Source organism: Arachis hypogaea, chromosome 10, assembly GCF_003086295.3.
Source record: "Arachis hypogaea cultivar Tifrunner chromosome 10, arahy.Tifrunner.gnm2.J5K5, whole genome shotgun sequence".
Classification (NCBI taxonomy): Eukaryota; Viridiplantae; Streptophyta; class Magnoliopsida; order Fabales; family Fabaceae; genus Arachis; species Arachis hypogaea.
The window spans coordinates 55,565,880-55,588,027 of NC_092045.1; the positions used below are offsets into that span (position 1 = coordinate 55,565,880).

The 22,148-nt window shown below is 38.7% G+C and overlaps 1 protein-coding gene across 1 annotated transcript; it reads left to right on the forward strand.

The window, feature by feature from the left end:
* Positions 1-2,171: 2,171 nt before the first annotated feature.
* LOC112717568 (putative F-box protein At5g55150) lies at positions 2,172-20,276 on the forward strand. Its single transcript, XM_025769562.1, has 2 exons — positions 2,172-2,264; positions 19,215-20,276. The coding sequence occupies exons 1-2, from the start codon at positions 2,172-2,174 to the stop codon at positions 20,274-20,276; spliced, it is 1,155 nt and encodes a 384-aa protein (XP_025625347.1).
* Positions 20,277-22,148: the final 1,872 nt, after the last annotated feature.

A 22,148-nucleotide genomic window follows, 5' to 3' on the forward strand; every position in this document is an offset into this window, starting at 1 on the left:
GAGAACACAAAAATGTGGCATGACCAAAGGATAGCAAGAAGGGAGTTCACTGAAGGACAGAAGGTGTTACTCTACAACTCAAGACTCAAGTTCTTCCCTGGAAAACTTAAGTCTAAATGATCAGGACCTTTCACCATGGAGGACAAGACTCAGAGAACCTTTTCTGTTAATGGCCATAGACTCAAACACTACTTGGAAGGCTCCTTGCAGGAGCAGAGGGTGAGCTACAAGCTCATCTAAAGATGAAGGAATGTCAAGCTAATGACAATAAAGAAGCGCTAGTTGGGAAGCACCCCAACACTTTATCCTTTTTTATTTAATTGCTTTTCTTAGAAGTAGTTTAAATTATGTTGCTTTAAATAGTTCAATTCTCAGTAATTTTTACAATTGTAGATTAGAAGATTTGATATTAGCATTAGTAGCTATATTTTCTTTACAAACTTTTATTTCTTTCTATCTGGAAATTGCAACTTGATGAATGCATAACTAGTGATGAGTGAAAGGGCTGAGAACTAGCTAAAGTGCTAAGTTTGGTGTGGCCTCTCACCACTTAATCTAGGCTTACAAACAACTAATAGTTTGATTTTTAAGAGTAGGCCCAGAGATTAAGTTTGGTGTGGCTACCACCAATGATCACATAGCAGCCCAAGTCACCCAATTTGAAAGCACTTAATGCTTTGGGCAAGAACATGAATGTGATTTAATGAGTTTAGAGGAGTTGGAATTAAAAGAAAATGAAAAGATTGATGTTATTCCACTCTTATGAACACATTAAAAACACAATGATAAAACCAATTTATTAAGATGCCAAAGAATTAAGTTTGGTGTCCCAAGGGACACCCATCAGTTGTAATCCAATTTATCCTTGATGAGAAGGAATGTGAAGGGATTCTTTTGTCATTAATAATGGTTTAGTTTCAATTTCAGGAGAGAAGATGGGGCCCACATGGTAAAAAACTCACAAAACAAGGAAGTCAAAGTGTACTTGCACTTTGGAACTTAACACACGCAGAAGACACAGTGAGAAAAGAGTTAGCGCCTCTTCCCACGCTAGGCGCCACTCCACAAAGTAGAAAAATATTTAACCCTCTTTATTTCCCACCCTTCAAACCACACCATTCACCCACTATAAAAGCTTTCCCCCCTTCTCCTCTCCCACTTCAACAACACCCACACCCCTTACTATCACTTTTCTTTTCATCTTCTACTATCTCTCATCCCCTCATTTCTTTCTTTCTTCTTGATTGGGACAATCAAGTCCTAAGTTTGGTGTTGGAGCAAAACCTTGTTTTGCTTGCTCTTTCTTGCAACCCCCATTTTCTTTCAATACTCACTCTCCCAACCTAATGGCACCACCAAAAAGCTCAGCCTCAAAGAAAAGAAGAACCAAGGAACCAGCCTCTGAATCCTCAAGCTCTTTTAATGAATATAAGTTCCTCTCTGAATTCAACCAAAATCAATTCTATGGTTGGGTGGGTGAGAGGGAAATCATTCCAGAAGTTGGGTTTCAACTAGGGAGGAAAGAGCATATTGAGATCAACATTGAGATCAACAACAGGGGTTGGTCACTTCTATGCAACCCACCAAGAAAAGTGGTAGAGAGCTTGGTGAGGGAATTCTATGACAACGCAGTACCTCAACCAGGGCAACAATATGGCTACATTAGCTATGTAAGGGGAAAGTCCATTGACTACAGCCCCTCTAGCATAGAAAGAATGCTAATGGTGAAAAGGACAAACTCCACTCAGAGTTATGAAGAAAGAATGCAGCAGCCAGACCCTGGGTTTGATGAGATTCTGACTAAAATTTGTGTGCTGAATGTGCGTTGGATAAATGATAAGGATGGGATACCCAACCAATTGAAGAGAAGAGATTTGAACCCCCAAGCTAGGGGGTGGCTAGAGTTTGTGAGGAAGTCCCTAATCCCCACATCCAACACTTCAGAGGTGACCAAAGAGAGAGCTGTGCTCATCTACAGCATCATGAGAGGAGAAAACATTAATGTGGGAGAGATGATCGCCAACAACATCAACAAAGTACTGAAAAGCACCAGTGACAACACAAGGTTGGCATTCCCCAGCATTATACAGAGGCTATGTGATAAAGCTGGAGTTGAGAAGATCATTGATGAAGTGCTTGTGAAGCAAGACAAGTTCATAACTGCAAAAAAGATGGCCAAAGTGGTGGCTGTCCACCCACTCAACAGGGCCAGAGAAAGGAGAGCTCATGCTCATGAACCACCACAACAACAAGAAGAGGAAGAGGTAGAAGAGCAACCTCACTTCCTGGCACTTCAACCACCACCACACTACTAATATCAACAATTTCTAGAGGGATTCAATTGGGAGCAATTGCAAGGAGATGTACACCAAATGAAGGGAGACTTACACCACTTGAGGGAAGATGTCAATCAACTCAGGGAGTTTCTGCACACCATAGATTAAGGGTGTGGAGCTCTGCTGTACCTCAAGTTTCAATACAATTATTATTACTTTCTATTCAATTCTCTTCTATTCTTATTCCAAGATATACGTTGCACTTCAACTTGATGAATGTGATGATCCATGACACTCATCATCATTCTCACCTATGAACGTGCGTGATTGACAACCACTTCCGTTCTACCTTAGGCCGGGCGCATATCTATTAGATTCCCCAACAGAATCTTCGTGGTATAAGCTAGATAGATGGCGGCATTCATGAGGATCTGGAAAGTCTAAACCTTGTCTATGGTATTCCGAGTAGGATTCTGGGATTGAATGACTGTGACGAGCTTCAAACTCCTGAAGGCTGGGCGTGATGACAAGCGCAAAAGAATCAAGGGATTCTATTCCAACCTGATTGAGAACCGACAGATGATTAGCCGTGCTGTGACAGAGCATAGGAACGTTTTCACTGAGAGGATGGGATGTAGCCATTGACAACGGTGATGCCCTACATACAGCTTGCCATGGAAAGGAGTAGGAAGGATTGGATGAATGTAATAAGAAAATAGAGATACGAGAGGAGCACAGCATCTTCACACACTTATCTGAAATTCCCACCATTGCTTTACATAAGTATTTCTATCCCTTTTATTTTCTATTTATTATTAATTTTCGAACTCATCATAAACCAATTTAATCTGCCTAACTGAGATTTACAAGGTGACCATAGGTTGCTTCATACCAACAATCTCTGTAGGATCGACCCTTACTCACGTAAGGTATTACTTGGATGACCCAGTACACTTGCTGGTTAAGTTGAACGGAGTTGTGGAAAGAAAAAGCTTCTCTAACAGTGCCTAGAACTCTTGTATCACAATTTCGTCCACCAAGTTTTTGGCGCCGTTGCCGGGGATTGTTCGAGTATGGACAACTGACGGTTCATCTTGTTGCTCAGATTAGGTAATTTTCTTTTCAAAAATCGTTTTCAAAATTTTTCTTGTCTTTTTCGTTTTTCTAACCATGTTTTTCGAAAAAATTAAAATAAAAATACAAAAAAATTAGAAAATCATAAAAATAAAAAATATTTTGTGTTTCTTGTTTGAGTCTTGTGTTAATTTTTAAGTTTGGTGTCAATTGAATGCTTTTAAAATTTTTTCTTGCATTTTTTCGAAAATTCCATGCATTCATAGTGTTCTTCATGATCTTCAAGTTGTTCTTGACAAGTCTTCTTGTTTAATCTTGATGATTTCTTGTTTTGTGTTGTTTGTTGTTTTTCATGTGCATGTTTTGGTTGTTAGAGTCCATGCATTAAAGATTTCTAAGCTTGGTGTCTTGCATGTTTTCTTTGCATCAAAATTTTTTTTTTTTAAATTATGTTCTTGATGTTCATCATGATCTTCAAAGTGTTCTTGGTGTTCATCTTGACATTCATAGTGTTCTTGCATGCATTAAGTGTTTTCATCCAAAATTTTCATGTTTTGGGTCATGATTGTGTTTTTCTCTCTCATCTTAAAAATTTCAAAAATAAAAAAAATATCTTTTCCTTATTTCCCTCCAAATTTTCGAAATTTTGGGTTGACTTGGTCAAAAATTTTTAAAAATTAGTTATTTCTTACAAGTCAAGTCAAAATTTCAACTTTAAAAATCTTATCTTTTCAAAATCTTTTTCAAAAATTATATCTTTTTCATTTTCTTTATTTTTTCGAAAATTTCAAAAATTCTTTTTCAAATTATTTTCAAAATCTTTTCCTTATCTTAATATCACATTTTCGAAAACTCACTAACAATTAATGTGATTGATTCAAAAATTTGAAGTTTGTTACTTTCTTGTTAAGAAAGGTTCAATCTTTAAGTTCTAGAATCTTATCTTGTAGTTTCTTGTTAGTGAAGTAAGTAATTTCAAATTTTTGAATTAAATCTTTTTATCTTTTATCTTATCTTTTTCAAAAAAAAAATTTATCTTTTTCAAAATTTGATTTCAAAATATCTTATCTAACCTCTTATCTTCTTATCTTTTCAAAATTTGATTTTAATATCTTTTTCAATCAACTAACTAACTTTTTGTTTATTTCCTATCTTTTTCAAAACCAAATAACTACCTATCCCTCTCTAATTTTCGAAAATACTTCTCTCTTTTTCAAAAATTCTTTTTAATTGTTTTAAATTTTAATTTTAATCTTATCTTATCTCCAATTTTCGAAAATTACTAACCTTTTTTTTTCAAAATTGTTTTCGAAATTCTCCCTCTCTATTCTTATTCTATTTAATTATTTAATTACTAACACTTCTCTTCACCCCTCTCCACCTAATATCTGAATCCCCTCTTCTACTTTCTTCTCTCTTTTCTTTTTCTACTAACATAAAGGAATCTCTATACTGTGACATAGAGGATTCCTCTTTCTTTTCTTGTTTTTTTCTCTCTTTCATATGAGCAGGAACAAGGATAAAGGCACTCTTGTTGAAATTGATCCAGAACCTGAAAGGACTCTGAAGAGAAAATTAAGAGAAGCTAAATTACAACAATCCAGAAACAACCTTTCAGAAATTTTCGAACAAGAGAAGGAGATGGCAGCCGAAAATAATAATAATGCAAGGAGAATGCTTGGTGACTTCACAAAGCCAACGTCCAAGTTTGATGGAAGAATCATCTCCATTCCTGCCATTGGAGCCAATAACTTTGAGCTGAAACCTCAGTTAGTTGCCTTAATGCAACAAAACTGCAAGTTTTATGGACTTCCATCTGAAGATCCTTACCAGTTTTTAACTGAGTTCTTGCTGATCTGTGAGACTGTAAAGACGAATGGAGTTGATCCTGAAGGCTACAGACTCATGCTTTTCCCTTTTGCTGTAAGAGACAGAGCTAGAATATGGTTAGATTCACAACCTAAGGATAGCCTGGACTCCTGGGATAAGCTGGTCACTGCCTTCTTGGATAAATTCTTTCCTCCTCAAAAGTTGAGCAAGCTAAGAGTGGATGTTCAAACCTTCAAACAAAAAGATGGTGAATCCCTCTATGAAGCTTGGGAAAGATACAAGCAGCTGACCAAAAGATGTCCATCTGACATGTTTTCAGAATGGACCATATTAGATATCTTCTATTATGGTCTATCTGAATTTTCGAAAATGTCATTGGACCATTCTGCAGGTGGATCCATTCACCTAAAGAAAACACCTGCAGAAGCTCAAGAACTCATTGACATGATTGCAAACAACCAATTCATGTACACCTCTGAAAGGAATTCCGTGAATAATGGGATACCTCAGAAGAAAGGAGTTCTTGAAATTGATGCTCTGAATGCCATATTGGCTCAGAACAAAGTGTTGACTCAGCAAGTCAACATGATCTCTCAAAGTCTGAATGGATGGCAACATGCATCCAACAATACTAAAGAGGCAGCTTCTGAAGAAGCTTATGATCCTGAGAACCCTCCCATGGCAGAGGTTAGTTACATGGGTGAACCTTATGGAAACACCTATAACTCATCATGGAGAAATCATCCAAATTTCTCATGGAAGGATCAACAAAGCCTCAACAAGGCTTTAACAATGGTGGACGCAATAGGCTGAACAATAGCAAGCCATATCCATCATCTTCTCAACAACAGACAGAGAATTCTGAACAAAACACTTCTAATTTAGCCAATCTAGTCTCTGATCTGTCAAAGGCCACTTTCAGTTTCATGAATGAAACAAGATCCTCCATCAGAAATCTGGAGGCACAAGTGGGCCAGCTGAGTAAGAAAGTCATTGAAACTCCTCCCAGTATTCTCCCAAGCAATACAGAAGAGAATCCAAAAGGAGAGTGCAAGGCCATTGATGTGATCAATGTGGCCGAATGCACAAGGGAAGAGGAGGACGAAAATCCTAGTGAGGAAGATCTCCTAGGACGTCCTTCAAGCAAGAAGGAGTTTCCTATTAAGGATCTAAAGGTATCTGAGGCTCATATAGAGACCATAGAGATTCCATTAAATCTCCTTCTGCCATTCATGAGCTCTGAAGACTATTCTTCCTCTGAAGAGGATGAAGATGTGACTGGAGAGCAAGTTGCTCAATATTTAGGAGCTATCATAAAGCTGAATGCCAAGTTGTTTGGTAATGAGACTTGGGAAAGTGAACCTCCTTTGCTCATTAATGACTTAGATACCTGGATTCAGCAAACTCTACCTCAAAAGAAACAAGATCCTGGCAAGTTCTTAATACCTTGTACCATAGGCACCATGACCTTTGAAAAGGCTCTATGTGATCTGGGGTCAGGGATAAATCTTATGCCACTCTCTGTAATGGAGAAGCTGGGGATCATTGAGGTACAACCTGCCTTGTTCTCATTACAATTGGCAGACAAGTCATTGAGACAAGCTTATGGAATAGTGGAGGACGTGTTAGTAAAGGTTGAAGGCCTTTACATCCCTGCTGATTTCATAATCTTAGACACTACGAAGGAAGAGGATGAATGCATCATCCTTGGAAGACCTTTCCTAGCCACAGCAGGAGCTGTGATAGATGTCAACAGAGGTGAATTAGTCCTTCAATTGAATGGGGACTACCTTGTGTTTAAGGCACATGGCCATCCCTCTGTGACAAAAGAGAGTAAGCATGAAGAGCTTCTCTCAGTTCAGAGTCAAGAAGAGCACCCACAGTCAAACTCTAAGTTTGGTGTTGTGAGGCCACAACCAAACTCTAAGTTTGGTGTTAAGATCCCATATCCAAACTCTAAGTTTGGTGTTGGGACTATACAACATTGACCTGATCACCTTGTGGCTCCATGAGAGCCACTGTCAAGCTATTGACATTAAAGAAGCGCTTGTTGGGAGGCAACCCAATTTTATCTAATTTTTATTATATATTATTTTATTGTTATTTTGTGTTTTATTAGGTACATGATCATGAGGAGTCACGAAAAAATCATAAAAATTAAAAACAGAATCAAAAACAGCAGAAGAAAAAAAATCACACCCTGGAGGACGCACAGGCTGGCGTTCAACGCCAGTAAGATGCATCTGGCTGGCGTTCAACGCCAGAACAGAGCATCAACCTGGCGCTGAACGCCAGATACAAGTAACATTCTGGCGCTGAACGCCAGGAATGTGCCTAGAGAAGAAAAGCTGGCGCTGAACGCCAGTAACAAGCATGAAACTGGCGTTCAACGCCAGAAACATGCTTTACATGGGCGTTGAACGCCCAGAATGCGCACCACACGGTGTTTAAACGCCAGTGCAAAGGCATTTTACATGCCTATTTGGTGCAGGGATGGAATTCCTTGACACCTCAAGATCTGTGGACCCCACAGGATCCCCACCTACTATATTCCCACCTTACCTCCTAATCCTATTTTTGTGATTTGTATTCCCCATGTCACACTTCCCAACACTCTTTACCAATCACCTCAATTCCTCTTCCCAATCACCCCCTTCACCATTCAAATCCATCCACTCTTCCCCATAAACCCCACCTACCTTCCAAAATTCAAAACCATTTTCCTACCCATTCCCACCCTAAATGGCCGAACATACACTACCCCCTCTCCCTATATATACCCTTCCATTCTACTTCATTTTCACACAACACAACCCCTTCTTCTTCACCTAGGCCGAACCTACATCTCTTCCTCTCTACCATATTCTCTTCTTCTTCTTCTTCTTCTTCTTCTTCTTCTCTTCTTTCTTCTATTGCTCGAGGACGAGCAATATTTTAAGTTTGGTGTGTGGTCAAAGCACAATCTTTTTTTTGTTTTCCACTACCATCAATGGCACCTAAGGCCGGAAAAGGAAAAGAGAAGACAAAAGCTTCCACCTCTGAGTCATGGGAGATGGAAAGATTCATCTCCAAAAGCCATCAAGACCACTTCTATGATGTTGTGGCAAAGAAGAAGGTGATCCCTGAGGTCCCTTTCAAGCTCAAGAAAAATGAGTATCCGGAGATCCGACATGAAATCCGAAGAAGAGGTTGGGAAGTCTAAACCAACCCCATGCAACAAGTTGGAATCTTAAATGGTTCAAGAGTTCTATGCCAATGCATGGATCAGTAGGAACCATGATCAAAGTATGAACCCGAATCCAAAGAATTATCTCACAATGGTTCAGGGGAAATACTTAGATTTTAGTCCGGAAAATGTGAGGTTGGCGTTTCACTTGCCCATGATGCAAGAAGATGAACGCCCCTACACTAGAAGGGTCAACTTTAATCAAAGGTTGGACCAAGTCCTAATGGACATATGTGTAGAAGGAGTTCAATGGAGAATAGACTCCAGAGGCAAGCCAGTTCAACTAAGAAGACTGGACCTCAAGCCTGTGGCTAGAGGATGGTTGGAGTTCATTCAACGCTCCATCATTCCTACTAGCAACCGATCTGAAGTTACTGTGGATCGGGCCATCATGATTCATAGCATCATGATTGGAGAGGAAGTAGAAGTTCATGAGGTTATCTCCAATGAAATCTACAAAATAGCTGACAAGTCCTCCACCATGGCACGGCTAGCTTTTCCTCACCTTATTTGCCATCTATGTTACTCAGCTGGAGTTATCATAGAAGGAGACATCTCCATTGAAGAGGATAAGCCCATCACCAAGAAGAGGATGGAGCAAGTAAGAGAGACCCTTCACGGTTCTCAAGAGATGCATGAGGAAGCTCATCATCAACAAATCCCTGAGATTCCTCAAGGGATGCACTTTCCTCCTAACAACTATTGGGAGCAACTCAACACCTCCTTAGAAGATTTGAGCCACAATGTGGAACAATTAAGGGTAGAACATCATGAGCACTCCATCATTCTCCAAGAAATAAGAGAAGATCAAAGAGCAATGAGGGAGGAGCAACAAAGGCAAGGAAGGGACATAGAAGAGCTTAAGGACATTGTTGGTCCTTCAAGAAGAAGACGCCACTAAGGTGGATTCATTCCTTGTTCTTATTTCTTTCTGTTTTTCGGTTTTTAATGTTGTGTTTATCTATGTTTTGTGTCTCTACTTCATGATCATTAGTATGTGGTAACCATGTCTTAAAGCTATGAATAAATTCCATTAATCCTTCACCTCTCTTAAATGAAAAATGTTTTAATTCAAAAGAACAAGAAGTACATGAATTTCGAATTTATCCTTGAATTTAATTTAATTACATTGATGTGGTGACAATACTTTTTGTTTTCTGAATGAATGATTGAACAGTGCATATTTTTGATCTTGTTGTTTATGAATGTTAAGATTGTTGGCTCTTGAAAGAATGATGAACAAAGAGAAATGTTATTGATGATCTGAAAAATCATGAAATTGATTCTTGAAGCAAGAAAAAGCAGTGAAAAGCAAAAGCTTGTGCAAAAAAAAATGGCAAAAAAATATAGAAAAAGAAAAAGCAAGCAGAAAAAGCCAATAGCCCTTAAAACCAAAAGGCAAGGGTAAAAAGGATCCAAGGCTTTGAGCATCAATGGATAGGAGGGCCAAGGAAATAAAATTCAGGCCTAAGCGGCTAAATCAAGCTGTCCCTAACCATGTGCTTGTGTCATGAAGGCCCAAGTGAAAAACTTGAGACTGAGTGGTTAAAGTCGTGATCCAAAGCAAAAAGAGTATGCTTAAGAGCTCTGGACACCTCTAACTGGGACTCTAGCAAAGCTAAGTCACAATCTAAAAAGGTTCACCTAGTCATGTGTCTGTGGCATTTATGTATCCGGTGGTAATACTGGAAAACAAAGTGCTTAGGGCCACGGCCAAGACTCATAAGTAGCTGTGTTCAAGAATCAACATGCTTAACTAGGAAAGTCAATAACACTATCCAAAATTCTAAGTTCCTAGAGAAGCCAATCATTCTAAACTTCAAAGGAAAAAGTGAGATGCCAAAACTGTTCAGAAGCAAAAAGCTACAAGTCCCGCTCATCTAATTATAATTAATATTCATTGATATTTTGAAATTTATAGTATATTCTCTTCTTTTTATCCTAATTGATTTTCAGTTGCTTGGGGACAAGCAACAATTTAAGTTTGGTGTTGTGATGAGCGGATAATTTATACGCTTTTTGGCATTGTTTTTAGGTAGTTTTTAGTAAGTTCAAGCTACTTTTAGGGATGTTTTTATTAGTTTTTATGTTAAATTCACATTTCTGGACTTTACTATGAGTTTGTGTGTTTTTCTGTGATTTCAGGTAATTTCTGGCTGAAATTGAGGGATTTGAGCAAAACTCTGAAAAAGGCTGACAAAAGGACTACTGATGCTGTTGGAATCTGACCTCCCTGCACTCGAAATTCTGGAGCTACAGAACTCCAATTGGCGCGCTCTCAACGGCTTTGGAAAGTAGACATCCAGAGCTTTCCAGCAATATATAATAGTCCATACTTTATTCAGAAATTGACGACGTAACTTGGCGTTGAACGCCAAGTACATGTTGCTGTCTGGAGTTAAACGCCAGAAAAACGTCATGATCCGGAGTTGAACGCCCAAAACACGTTATAACTTGGAGTTCAACTCCAAGAAAAGCCTCAGCTCATGGATAGATCAAGCTCAGCCCAAACATACACCAAGTGGGCCCCGGAAGTGAATTTATGCATCAAATACTTACTCATGTAAACCCTAGTAGCTAGTCTAGTATAAATAGGATAAGTTACTATTGTATTAGACATCTTTGGTCTCAGTTTTGTTTTATTCTTCATCTTAGGAGGCTATTGATCACATTCAAGGGGCTGGCCATTCGGCCATGCCTGAACCTTATACTTATGTATTTTCAACAGTGGAGTTTCTGTACACCATATATTAAGGGTGTGGAGCTTTGCTGTACCTCAAGTTTCAATACAATTATTATTACTTTCTATTCAATTCTCTTCTATTCTTATTCCAAGATATACGTTGCACTTCAACTTGATGAATGTGATGATCCATGACACTCATCATCATTCTCACCTATGAACGTGCGTGATTGACAACCACTTCCGTTCTACCTTAGGCCGGGCGCATATCTCTTAGATTCCCCAACAGAATCTTCGTGGTATAAGCTAGATAGATGGTGGCATTCATGAGGATCCGGAAAGTCTAAACCTTGTCTATGGTATTCCGAGTAGGATTCTGGGATTGAATGACTGTGACGAGCTTCAAACTCCTGAAGGCTGGGCGTGATGACAAGCGCAAAAGAATCAAGGGATTCTATTCCAACCTGATTGATAACCGACAGATGATTAGCCGTGCTGTGATAGAGCATAGGAACGTTTTCACTGAGAGGATGGGATGTAGCCATTGACAACGGTGATGCCCTACATACAGCTTGCCATGGAAAGGAGTAGGAAAGATTGGATGAATGTAATAAGAAAATAGAGATACGAGAGGAACACAGCATCTTCACACACTTATCTGAAATTCCCACCATTGCTTTACATAAGTATTTCTATCCCTTTTATTTTCTATTTATTATTAATTTTCGAACTCATCATAAACCAATTTAATCTGCATAACTGAGATTTACAAGGTGACCATAGCTTGCTTCATACCAACAATCTCTGTGGGATCGACCCTTACTCACGTAAGGTATTACTTGGATGACCCAGTACACTTGCTGGTTAAGTTGAACGGAGTTGTGGAAAGAAAAGGCTTCTCTAACAGTGCCTAGAACTCTTGTATCACAATTTCGTCCACCACCCAAGCCCAAGGAAACCAAAGCACAAGAAGGTTCCTCCAAGCCAGATGAAGGTGGCTCCTCACCTCCCAAGAAGAAGGACAAAGGGAAAGGGCCAATGAACTGAAGATGAAGCTACTCAAGGTTGTTGAGTCCCATGGTTGACACTTTCCAATTTCTAAATTATGTTTAAGCTTTTGCTTTATTTACTTTTTGAATAATCATGCTAGGATAGTTTATGTTTTATGCTTAGTTTTAATTCCTGTTTGAAGTTTTTATTTTACAAGAAAGAAAATGTCATTTATTTCAAGTCTTCATTTCAACTTAAATAAAAGTAGAACTTGTCTCCACAAGAGTCATTGTGAGTTGTGCAAAAACATTAAGAGAGACCAAGGCCAAGAGAGATCATCAAACAGACTAAGAAGTAAGAAACTAAGTGTAGAACCTTGGATGAACTAAAAAGAAATTGAGTCATAGAAGAGCAACTAGTCCTAGAAGGTATAATAAAGGAAGACTAGTGGGTGCTCCTTGAATATCCATAGAACCAAGGGGTAGTAAGCAATAAAGGCCCAAGGCTCTGAGCATCAACTACTGAGATGAAAAAGAAACATTAAAAAGCTCAAAAAGAATTAAAGATCTTAGTAGATGCTTGTTGTGAAGATGTGTCAAGAAGAGACCTGGGCAAGTAAATTCTTAGGGGTGTCTCAACACCTAGTACCCTGAAACCAACTGATTTGGGAGTGCTAATTGAAAGCCTAATTAAAGGATTGTCTTGAGACAAAACACTTAGAGTCATGGTCAAGAAAGCAAAACAAATCTTACTACTTCAAGGTGACAATCAATAGAAAGGACCCCTGAAGCCTATACCTAAGAGAACCCTCAAGGATCCAAGAGCTTTTCATGACATTAAAAACATTCATGCATGTGTGAACACTCAGTTTTACTCTTAGTTATATTGCAATCATTCGAAGCCAAGGCCTCAAGATATAAAGGCCTACTCACATTGATTTGCTTGGGACAAGCAAAGCTTAAGTTTGGTGTTGTGATGACTTGCATCATCTACCCTTCTTTCTTGCATAAAGAAGACCATAAAAGAGCATAAATCTCATTTGATCAGTATAATTCATGTATTATTTGATGAATATTATGGTACACCAAGTGGCACGCCAACTCACCAACAAGAAGAACCTCTACTATGGCGTACCACTTGGTGTCGAAGGCGTGGCACGCCAGCTCCAAAAAGTCACTTGGGCGTGCCACTTGAGGGCCCAAGCGTGGCACGCCAAGCTTGAAGAAGTCCACAATTGCATGGGCATGCCACTTAAGCAACCAGGTGTGGCACGCTGGTACACTAATTCAGAGAAGGAGCTGAAGGCAACTATAGACTGGGCGTGCCACTTGGTATCGAAGGAGTGGCACGGCAACCCAAATATCTCACTATGGCGTGCCACTTGAAGGCCAAGGCGTGGCACGCCAACTACTGGAACAAGACAAGATCATGGGCGTGGCACGCCAATCTTCAGGCGTGGCACGCCAATCTTCAGGCGTGGCACGCTAGTATAAGTTTCCAGAGAGGATGAAGAAGGCCAATTACATAGGGCGTGCCACTTGGTATCGAAGGTGTGGCACGCCACCCACTATTCTTCACTTAGGCGTGCCACTTAAGCGACCAGGCATGGCATGCCAGTATCATCCAGAGGGCAAAGAAGCATTAAGGTGTGCCACTTGAGTTTGTGGCGTGGCACGCCAAACAGAGGAACCACTCATTCACAAGGGGCGTGGCACGCCAGACCCTGGGCATGCCACGCTAGTGTAACTTTCCAGAGGAGCTTAGCTAAGCATGCAGCAAGGGCGTGGCATGCCAGACCCTGGGCGTGCTGGTGCACGAAATTGTGATCAATACTTTTCATAAATCAAATAATCCCCGGTAATGAATCCAAAAACTTGGTGTTCAATACCATGGCATAAACACAACTTCGCACAACTAACCAGCAAGTGTACTGGGTCGTCCAAGTAATAAACCTTACGCGAGTAAGGGTCGATCCCACAGAGATTGTTGGTATGAAGCAAGCTATGGTCATCTTGTAAATCTTAGTCAGGCAAACTCAAATGGGTATAGTGATAAACGCATAAAACATAAAGATAAAGATAGAGATACTTATGTAATTCATTGGTAGGAATTTCAGATAAGCGTATGAAGATGCCTTCCCTTCCGTCTCTCTGCTTTCCTACTGTCTTCATCCAATCCTTCTTCCTCCTTTCCATGGCAAGCTCAAGCAAGGGTTTCACCGTTGTCAGTGGCTACCTCCCATCCTCTCAGTGGAAATGTTCAACGCACCCTGTCACGGCACGGCTATCCATCTGTCGGTTCTCGATCAGGCCGGAATAGAATCCAGTGATTCTTTTGCGTCCGTCACTAACACCCCGCCCTCAGGAGTTTGAAGCACGTCACAGTCATTCAATCATTGAATCCTACTCAGAATACCACAGACAAGGTTAGACCTTCCGGATTCTCTTGAATGCCGCCATCAGTTCTAGCCTATACCACGAAGACTCTGATCTCACGGAATGGCTGGCTCGTTTGTCAGGCGAGCACTCGGTTGTCAGGCGATCAACCATGCATCGTGTATCAGGAATCCAAGAGATATTCACCCAATCGAAGGTAGAACGGAGGTGGTTGTCAGTCACACGTTCATAGGTGAGAATGATGATGAGTGTCACGGATCATCACATTCATCAAGTTGAAGAACAAGTGATATCTTAGAACAAGAACAAGCGGAATTGAATAGAAGAACAATAGTAATTGCATTAATACTCGAGGTACAGCAGAGCTCCACACCTTAATCTATGGTGTGTAGAAACTCCACCGTTGAAAATACATAAGAACAAGGTCTAGGCATGGCCGAATGGCCAGCCTCCCAATGATCTAAGATAGCATCAAAACAAAGATAACTACCCAGATATCTCAATACAATAGTAAAAGGTCCTACTTATAGGAAACTAGTAGCCTAGGGTGTACAGAGATGAGTAAAAGACATAAAAATCCACTTCCGGGCCCACTTGGTGTGTGCTTGGGCTGAGCAATGAAGCATTTTCGTGTAGAGACTCTTCTTGGAGTTAAACGCCAGCTTTTATGCCAGTTTGGGCGTTTAACTCCCATTTTGGTGCCAGTTCCGGCGTTTAACGCTGGGATTTCTGAGGGTGACTTTGAACGCCGGTTTGGGCCATCAAATCTTGGGCAAAGTATGGACTATCATATATTTCTGGAAAGCCCAGGATGTCTACTTTCCAACGCCATTGAGAGCGCGCCAATTGGGCTTCTGTAGTGCAGGGAGGTCAGAATCCAACAGCATCTGCAGTCCTTTTTAGTCTCTGAATCAGATTTTTGCTCAGGTCCCTCAATTTCAGCCAGAAAATACCTGAAATCACAGAAAAACACACAAACTCATAGTAAAGTCCAGAAAAGTGAATTTTAACTAAAAACTAATAAAAATATACTAAAAACTAACTAGATCATACTAAAAACATACTAAAAACAATGCCAAAAAGCGTATAAATTATCCGCTCATCACAACACCAAACTTAAATTGTTGCTTGTCCTCAAGCAACTGAAAATCAAATAAGATAAAAAGAATAGAATATGCAATGAATTCCAAAAACATCTATGAAGATCAGTATTAATTAGATGAGCGGGGCTTTTAGCTTTTTGCCTCTGAATAGTTTTGGCATCTCACTCTATCCTTTGAAATTCAGAATGATTGGCTTCTTTAGGAACTCAAAATCCAGATAGTGTTATTGATTCTCCTAGTTAAGTATGATGATTCTTGAACATAGCTACTTATTGAGTCTTGGCCGTGGCCCAAAGCACTCTGTCTTCCAGTATTACCACCGGATACATACATGCCACAGACACATAATTGGGTGAACCTTTTCAGATTGTGACTCAGCTTTGCTAGAGTCCCCAATTAGAGATGTCCAGGGTTCTTAAGCACACTCTTTTTTCCTTGGATCACAACTTTATTTCTTTTCTTTTCTCTATTTTTTTCGAATTTTTTTCTTTTTTCTCATTTTTTTTTCGAAAATATATATATATATATATATATATATATATATATTTTCACTACTTTTTCTTGCTTCAAGAATCATTTTAATGATTTTTCAGATCCTCAGTAACATGTCTCCTTTTTCATCATTCTTTCAAGAGCCAACATTCATGAACCACAAATTCAAAAGACATATGCACTGTTTAAGCATACATTCAGAAGACAAAAGTAATGCCACCACATCAAAATAATTAAACTGTTATAAAATTCAAAATTCATGCAATTCTTCTCTTTTTCAATTAAGAACATTTTTCATTTAAGAAAGGTGATGGATTCATAGGACATTCATAACTTTTAGGCATAGACACTAAGACACTAATGATCACAAGACACAAACATGGATAAACATAAGCACTAAAATTCGAAAAACAGGAAAATAAAGAACAAGGAAATTAAGGAACGGGTCCACCTTAGTGATGGCGGCTCTTTCTTCCTCTTGAAGATCCTATGGAGTGCTTGAGCTCCTCAATGTCTCTTCCTTGTCTTTGATGCTCCTCTCTCATGATTCTTTGATCTTCTCTAATTTCATGGAGGATGATGGAGTGTTCTTGATGCTCCACCCTTAGTTGTCCCATGTTGGAACTCAATTCTCCAAGGGAGGTGTTTAGTTGCTCCCAATAGTTTTGTGGAGGAAAGTGCATCCCTTGAGGTATCTCAGGGATCTCATGATGAGTGGGGTCTCTTGTGTGCTCCATCCTCTTCTTAGTGATGGGCTTGTCCTCATCAATAGGGATGTCTTCCTCTATGTCAACTCCAACTGAATAACAGAGGTGACAAATGAGATGAGGAAAGGCTAACCTTGCCAAGGTAGAGGACTTGTCTGCCACCTTATAGAGTTCTTGAGCTATAACCTCATGAACTTCTATTTCTTCTCCAATCATGATGCTATGAATCATGATAGCCCGGTCTATGGTAACTTCGGACCGGTTGCTAGTGGGAATGATTGAGCGTTGAATAAACTCTAACCATCCTCTAGCCACAGGCTTGAGGTCATGCCTTCTCAATTGAACCGGCTTCCCTCTTGAATCTCTCTTCCATTGGGCGCCCTCTTCACATATGACTGTGAGGACTTGGTCCAACCTTTGATCAAAGTTGACCCTTCTAGTGTAAGGATGTTCATCTCCTTGCATCATGGGCAAATTGAATGCCAACCTTACACTTTCCGGACTAAAATCCAAGTATTTCCCCCGAACCATAGTAAGATAATTCTTTGGATCCGGGTTCACACTTTGATCATGGTTCTTGGTGATCCATGCATTGGCATAGAACTCTTGAACCATCAAGATTCTGACTTGTTGAATGGGGTTGGTAAGGACTTCCCAACCTCTTCTTTGGATCTCATGTCGGATCTCCGGATATTCACTCTTTTTGAGTGAAAAAGGGACCTCGGGGATCACCTTCTTCAAGGCCACAACTTCATAGAAGTGGTCTTGATGCACCCTTGAGATGAATCTCTCCATCTCCCATGACTCGGAGGTGGAAGCTTTTGCCTTCCCTTTCCTCTTTCTAGAGGTTTCTCCGGCCTTGGATACCATAAATGGTTATGGAAAAACAAAAAGCAATGCTTTTACCACACCAAACTTAAAAGGTTTGCTCGTCCTCGAGCAAATTAAGAAAGAAGAAAGTAGAAGAAGAAGAAATGAAGGAGAGAGGAATGGCTTTTGTTTTCGGCCAAGAAGGGGAGAAGTGGTGTGTATGTTGTGTGAAAATGAAGGAGTGAAGGAGGGTTTATATAGGAGTGGGGGAAGGGTAGGGTTCGGTCATGTATGGGTGGGTTTGGGTGGGAAAGTGGTTTGAATTTGAATGGTGAGGTAGGTGGGGTTTTATGAAGGATGGATGTGAGTGGTGAAGAGAAAGATGGGATTTGATAGGTGAAGGGCTTTTGGGGAAGAGGTGTTGAGGTGATTGGTGAATGGGTGAAGAAGAGAGAGAGTGGTGGGGTAGGTGGGGATCCTGTGGGGTCCACAGATCCTGAGGTGTCAAGGAAAAGTCATCCCTGCACCAAATGGCAAGCAAAATTGCGTTTTTAGCCCTTTCTGGCGTTAAACGCCGGGCTAGTGCCCATTTCTGGCGTTTAACGCCAGCTTCTTGCCCTTTTCTGGCGTTTAACGCCAGTCTGGTGCCCCTTTCTGGCGTTAAACGCCCAGAATGGTGCCAGACTGGGCGTTAAACGCCCATCTGCTAACCTTACTGGCGTTTAAACGCCAGTAGGTGCGTCCTCCAGGGTGTGCTATTTTTCTTCCTGTTTTTCATTCTGTTTTTGCTCTTTTCATTGATTTTGTGACTTCTCATGATCATCAACCTACAAAAAATATAAAATAACAAAAGAAAACAGATAAAATATAACATTGGGTTGCCTCCCAACAAGCGCTTCTTTAATGTCATTAGCTTGACAGAGGACTCTCATGGAGCCTCAGAAATGCTCAGAGCTATGTTGGAACCTCCCAACACCAAACTTAGAGTTTGAATGTGGGGGTTCAACACCAAACTTAGAAGTTGGTTGTGGCCTTCCAACACCAAACTTAGAGTTTGACTGTGGGGGCTCTGTTTGGCTCTGTTTTGAGAGAAGCTCTTCATGCTTCCTCTCCATGATGACAGAGGGATATCCTTGAGCCTTAAACACCAAGGATTCTTCATTCACTTGAATGATCAACTCTCCTCTATCAACATCAATCACAGCCCTTGTTGTGGCTAGGAAGGGTCTGCCAAGGATGATGGATTCATCCATGCACTTCCCAGTCTCTAGGACTATAAAATCAGTAGGGATGTAATGGTCTTCAACTTTAACCAGAACATCCTCTACAAGTCCATAGGCTTGTTTTCTTGAATTGTCTGCCATCTCTAGTGAGATTTTTGCAGCTTGCACCTCAGAGATCCCTAGCTTCTCCATTACAGAGAGAGGCATGAGGTTTACACTTGACCCTAAGTCACACAAGGCCTTCTTGAAGGTCATGGTGCCTATGGTACAAGGTATTGAAAACTTCCCAGGATCCTGTCTCTTTTGAGGCAGTTTCTGCCTAGACAAGTCATCCAGTTCTTTGGTGAGCAAAGGGGTTCCATTTATACGATGACTATCTTCAACTTCGATTGGTTTGTAAACAGTGGAACTTCAACCTTCCGAAGATCCTCAATGGCAACAAAGCTCCATGGCTGCTGTTACCTATTGGCGGCGGTGTTGCTACTAACGAAGCTTTCAAAGTTGATACTCACAAAGAAATTCTTGAAGAGAAGGGGATTTACCATCTCACACTTCCCGAATTACAATACCAACTTATCCGTGGTTCTTGTTATGGATGGTTAATAATTGTATCCATGTACGAAGGCACCATAAGAATGTTAAATCCATTGACAAAAGTTTTCTTGGATCTTCCTCCAATCTCAGATCTGCCGGATGTAATTCATAACGAAGATCAATGTAGTTTTTACTTTCATGGACACTACATGATTACCGAGAAAACCATCCTTGCAAATAAATTTCTAATTTGGAAGGTTATTATAAATTCAGCTCCCGATGACATTAATTTTATGGCGGTGGCTTTATATGGATCTTCTAGATTGGCCTTTTACAAGCCAAGTAATAAGAGATGGCTGAAATTACCAACAAGGGCTCGTCCATATTTTCAAGATGTCATATTTTTTCAACGGTGGATATTTGCAATAGAATATGATGGGCAGCTATACAGATTTGATACAATGACAAAAGCAGGTCCCATGGTAACAATTTTTAAACCCTCAACTCCCTTTGATACTGTTACTACAAAAGACATTAATCAAAAATATCTGATTGTGACTGCTGATAGAAGTTTATTGATGGTGGTAAGACATCTTATTAATTTGATTTGTGAGGAAGAGGAACGTTCCTACAAGACTACTAAATTCGATATTTATGAATTGAAGGAAAATTCAAATGCATGGTCAAGGATTAGTAGTTTGGGAAATTATATACTGGTAATTGGATTTAACGCTTCTGTTCAAATGTTCGCTGGCAATCTTTTAAATTCCAAAGGAAATCAAATCTACTTTACAGATAGCTTGGTTGAAGAGCAATCGTTAGTAGAGACTTATTATCATAACATTGGCATCTTCAATTTAAAAGATGGGAGTTGCCAAGAAGTGTTATCAGATGTTAACTTTTTTTATCCTCCTGTTTGGATACTTCCTTGACTTTGTTTTTCTTTTCTGATCTTAGACTCTTAATTTTTGTTTTTACAAAGTATTGTGTTTAGATCATTTTGCAGACTCTTCATCATTGAATCTTTTAATTTATTCTTTGGTCAAGGCATGTTTATGCCTTTCTTTAAAATTAAGAGTATACAAGCTTGTGTGATATACAAAGTTAACTTATGTATAATAATATATAAAATTAATACAAAGAGTTGACTATGACTTTTGGTTTCTAATTTTTTTGGACTATATTTATCTTCCAACAAATTATTTTATATAGCAAATTATAAGGACAAATTAGTCATAAAATTTATTTTAAAAAATCAAATAATCTCCCACTAAAATAAAATCAGTTTTGTTACTCTTATAACCATGATAACACATCTATGAACAAAAAAATAAATTGCTAATAAATCAAAAAATGGATTAAGTGAACATCAATTTCTTTACATTTTTCACCATCTTAATGTTTTGTTTAATTATATTAAAGTTTTTTTTTTTCTTTTGTAACATTTTAGAAAAATCTACCAATTTTATTTTTCATGTACACTTTTATGTGTTTCTCCTTCAACACCCTCAATTGCATCGCCTCCATCGTGTTGTATTGCCATCATTTACTGCAGTTGCAAATTTCATTCCATTTCACGCATAACTTCTACTTACATTTTTCCTCTCTTCAGTTTGCTTATTTAATTTATATTTTCAGTAATTCATCTATCCATTTAATTCATTCCAAACTTTTCACTTAAAAAATAGTTCTATTTTTTTTCTTATCAATTTGATGTAAAAAAAATGTTTTTTTATCTCATCAATTTGTTATAGAAGGAAAATATTTTTTTATCTGATATGTGTTCTTATTTTTGTTTACATATCTTTACTTATCAATGATGGAATGAAGAAGTTTGATAAACATTTTGTTAACTTATTTCTTTTAGATTGCTTTGTAATAATATTTTTTAAATTTTCTAAATTATTGATTATATAAAGTATTATATTTGACGAGCCAAACTCGATTTAGTTTGACGAGGCAGATTCAATTTATAAGAGAAGAGAAATAGTAATATAATATTATTATTATATTAATATTAGAGATGTTTGAATAATATTATAATATTATTTGATCTATTTTAGTTAAAAATAGGAGATCGATTTAACCGGGTTCACAGTTTACTGGTGTCGATTAATTGATAGAGGATTGATGTCGGTCTAGAATTTCTCAACAACAAAAAAACTTCGTTGTAAGTAGGGGTGGGCATGGTTTGGATTTTTAAAAATCCAAACTGGATCCACTTCAGAACCAGTTTTATGGTTTAGAAAACCAAACCAGAACTGGATTGAAGAGCAAAACCGATTTTAAACCGGTTTGGAAAAACAAAAACCGGTTCTAAACTGGTTTTAAATTTTAAAACCGGTTTTATTTACAAACCGGTTTTAAATCCGGTTTTATTTGTAAACCGGTTTTAAATTCGGTTTTTTTTAAATCCAAATCTAAAATCCAGTTTTTTTTATAAAATCCAGTTTTAAAACCAGATTTTTTAACTCAAAATCCAGTTTTAAAACCAGTTTTTGAAAATCCAGTTTTAAAACCAGTTTCTTCAACCAAAAATCCAATTTTAAAACTAGTTTTTAAAAATTCAATTTTTAAACAAGATATTTTTACAAAAAATCCACTTTTAAAATCAGTTTTTAGAAATTCAATTTTTAAACCATAATGTTTTTAAAAAGTAAAATTAATACTAAAGTCATTTTAAAGTGTATAGGTTCTTACAACTAGAATTTGGTTCTTTATAAATCTAATGACAATAGCTAATCTATATAACATTTAATCATTCTCAAGACATCAAAAGAATACCACCAAAATATCTCTCTAAC

Excerpts from the sequence above, each read along its gene's own strand:
- LOC112717568 (XM_025769562.1), top strand. The coding sequence starts at position 2,172 with ATGGCCAAAGTGGTGGCTGTCCACCCACTCAACAGGGCCAGAGAAAGG. Across the intron at positions 2,265-19,214 it reads AACAACAAGAAGAGGAAGAG|TGGAACTTCAACCTTCCGAA; the intron begins GTAGAAGAGCAA and ends GTTTGTAAACAG.